The sequence below is a fragment of the Montipora foliosa genome, chromosome 2 (genome assembly GCF_036669935.1).
Source record: "Montipora foliosa isolate CH-2021 chromosome 2, ASM3666993v2, whole genome shotgun sequence".
Lineage (NCBI taxonomy): Eukaryota > Metazoa > Cnidaria > Anthozoa > Scleractinia > Acroporidae > Montipora > Montipora foliosa.
Genome location: NC_090870.1, coordinates 54,958,456 through 54,960,955, shown reverse-complemented (window position 1 = coordinate 54,960,955; position 2,500 = coordinate 54,958,456). Strand labels below are relative to the sequence as shown.

At 37.6% G+C, this 2,500-nt stretch overlaps 1 protein-coding gene across 1 annotated transcript in view; it reads right to left on the bottom strand.

The window, feature by feature from the left end:
• LOC137993596 (outer dynein arm-docking complex subunit 3-like) overlaps positions 1–2,500 on the bottom strand; it is a 14,320-nt gene that overhangs the window by 6,710 nt on the left and 5,110 nt on the right. Inside the window, exon 9 of the mRNA XM_068839546.1 lies at positions 1,860–1,913. Within this exon, the coding sequence (XP_068695647.1) occupies positions 1,860–1,913 (54 nt within the window). The remainder of the gene's footprint in view (positions 1–1,859; positions 1,914–2,500) is intronic.

Sequence of the window (2,500 nt, the reverse complement as noted above, 5' to 3'; positions counted from 1 at the left end):
TAACAAAGCCTAACAACCCGTGGTGATTGGCTTAAAAAGATTACACCACATTTTCAGCCGATATGAAGTAAAAGCAAGACTGACTCAGAGGGGTTCGCACACGTTTTCCTGTATTATATGTATTTGCATTGTCTTCTGATAATTTCATTCGATTGCCTGCATCTTCTAATGCTCTTTTGTCTTACAGTTAGAGTAGCAAGTACTCTGTTGAAAACTCTTGCGAATTTGAAAAAAACAATTAACATCAAATGGTCTTTTTTTGCCATGAAGAGCCATTTCACTTGATAGTGCTTTAATTTTTGACACTGAAGTAATTCGAGGCGGACCAGCCAGATTGTTCAATGCAATTCTTTTGCAGGTTTTTGATGTTATTAGACTCCAGGGTCGCATGTACACCCTTTTCGTAGATTCTTTTGCAGGTTTTTGATGTTATTAGACTCTAGGGTCGCCATGTACACCCTTTTCGTTACGTAGGTTCTCAAAGATTAAACATGAAAGAAATGTATATCTGAAGCGCGGGTTGTAGAAAAATGACAGAAGTGATCCTCGAACTGAACTGAGCAATTGTCACTCATAGATCCCTGAAAAATCCAGGTGGCTTTAACGGGATTCGAACCAATGACCCCTGCAATGTCGGTGTCCTAGCGAATTTGAACCCCCCCGGTATAAATCTGCTAGTGGATTTGGACCCCCTCCCGGTACAAATCCGGATACAAATTTGGTCCCGGTACAAATTTGGACCCCCGGGGGACTAAATCCGCTAGCAGATTTGTACCGGGGGGTCCAAAACTGAGAGCAGATCAGCAGATCCAAATCCACTGTAACACCGGTGTAATGCTCTACCAACTGAACTATGAAGCCAAACAGAGCATTGTATCGGCATCGGCGTCGTAGAGGCCATGGGTTCGAATCCCTTTTGAAGCCTCCTGAAGTTTTCAGGTGTCTATAAAAGACAATTGTTTAGCTTGTCCAGTTATGTGCAAAGATAAAACAATCCGAGCATTATTTATGCATGGACCCAATTTTATATTTTAAGGAGACAAAGAAATTGCTACAAGATAAAGCCAGGTCCAGGTTATATAATTATATGTATATTTTTTTCTTTGTAAATATCAATTATTTAGCATTTTTAACCTAGTCTTTTTTAGGTTTGTTTCAATTGTAATTAACTTTAGTTAGATATTAACGGATGATGAGCCACCTTGTGGAAATGCTGTTAATAAAATCATTATTATTATTATTATTATTATTATTATTATTTATATCCACCCATCCATCCATTCCAACTGAGGACAGTAAATTAAGGACGATTCCTACCACTTCAAAGGTATTTTCGCGTGGTTTAAATAATGAATATGCGGGAAAAGCAGATCTTAAAGAGTGTTACTGAAATCCTAAAAGAAAAATGGGGGCAACCACGCATTTTTCGAAGATAACTAATCAACAATATTTGGAAAAAAGCTTTCAAATACAAAGCAATGTAGGACGTTCTTTTCCAAATTGAAGCTTGATTATCTCTGAAAAATGCGTGGTTACCCCTAATAATCTGCTTTCTCTGCATAGTTTTGAACCGTGCAAAAATATCCCTGTATTAATAAGCACCACCCATATAGGAAATCCGAGTATCTTGAGATGCGCAGACTGTATGCACAATAACAATAGTAGGCACCATACTTAAAGTGTCAGTGCAGTTACATAGTCTAATCTAAACTGTATCGTCAACTTTGGATCTTCCCTGATTTAACTTGGACAAGTTTTGGCGTATGAATTGAGACTAAAATAGTGCTGGAAACAAAGTCCCTCAATGTGATATCTACAGTGATGCAGTACAAAGTGATATTAAATCAATTTTATTTTACCTTTTCTCCTCGTCAGCCAGCCGCTGCTGAAATTCCTCCAACATTCTTTGTCCACTATCAGAAGGAAACAAAATGCAATCTCTATGTTCATAGCTTTACAAGACTAGTATTTGTAGATAAAACTACAGACAAATTTCTCTTGGTTTGTAGGAGGACATGTACTGTAAGAAGTTAATTTAGGAAAACAATGGAAATCAGTTTCAATTGAAAATAAAAAAATGAATTTCCTGGCATTTAGTGATGACTGACTGTCATTTCAAACAATCCGCATCAAGCATAGTTGAGGAATGGGTGTCTGGCACTTTAAGGTAACTATTTTCCCTTCTTTCTACACTTCTTTAGAGTCCCATGTTCCTTGTCTCCACAAAAAAAAGCCTTGGTTTTGCTGACAAGACCACACCGTTTTGATTTCATAGAAGAAGTCTAATGTGTTCTTCATCAGTTAAAAAAAATTATATTACTGGTTCAACGCCATGTACGTTGCTTGTTGTAACAATTTATCCCTAGGTTGGCAGGCCTGCCTCTTATTAATCTCCAAACAACTATAGTCATAGTTCTATCTAAATATTAAGAAACATGCCAACAAACCAGGGAAACCCAGCAGAAAAATGCAAGGCTGAGCCATGCTCTTCTTGTGCATG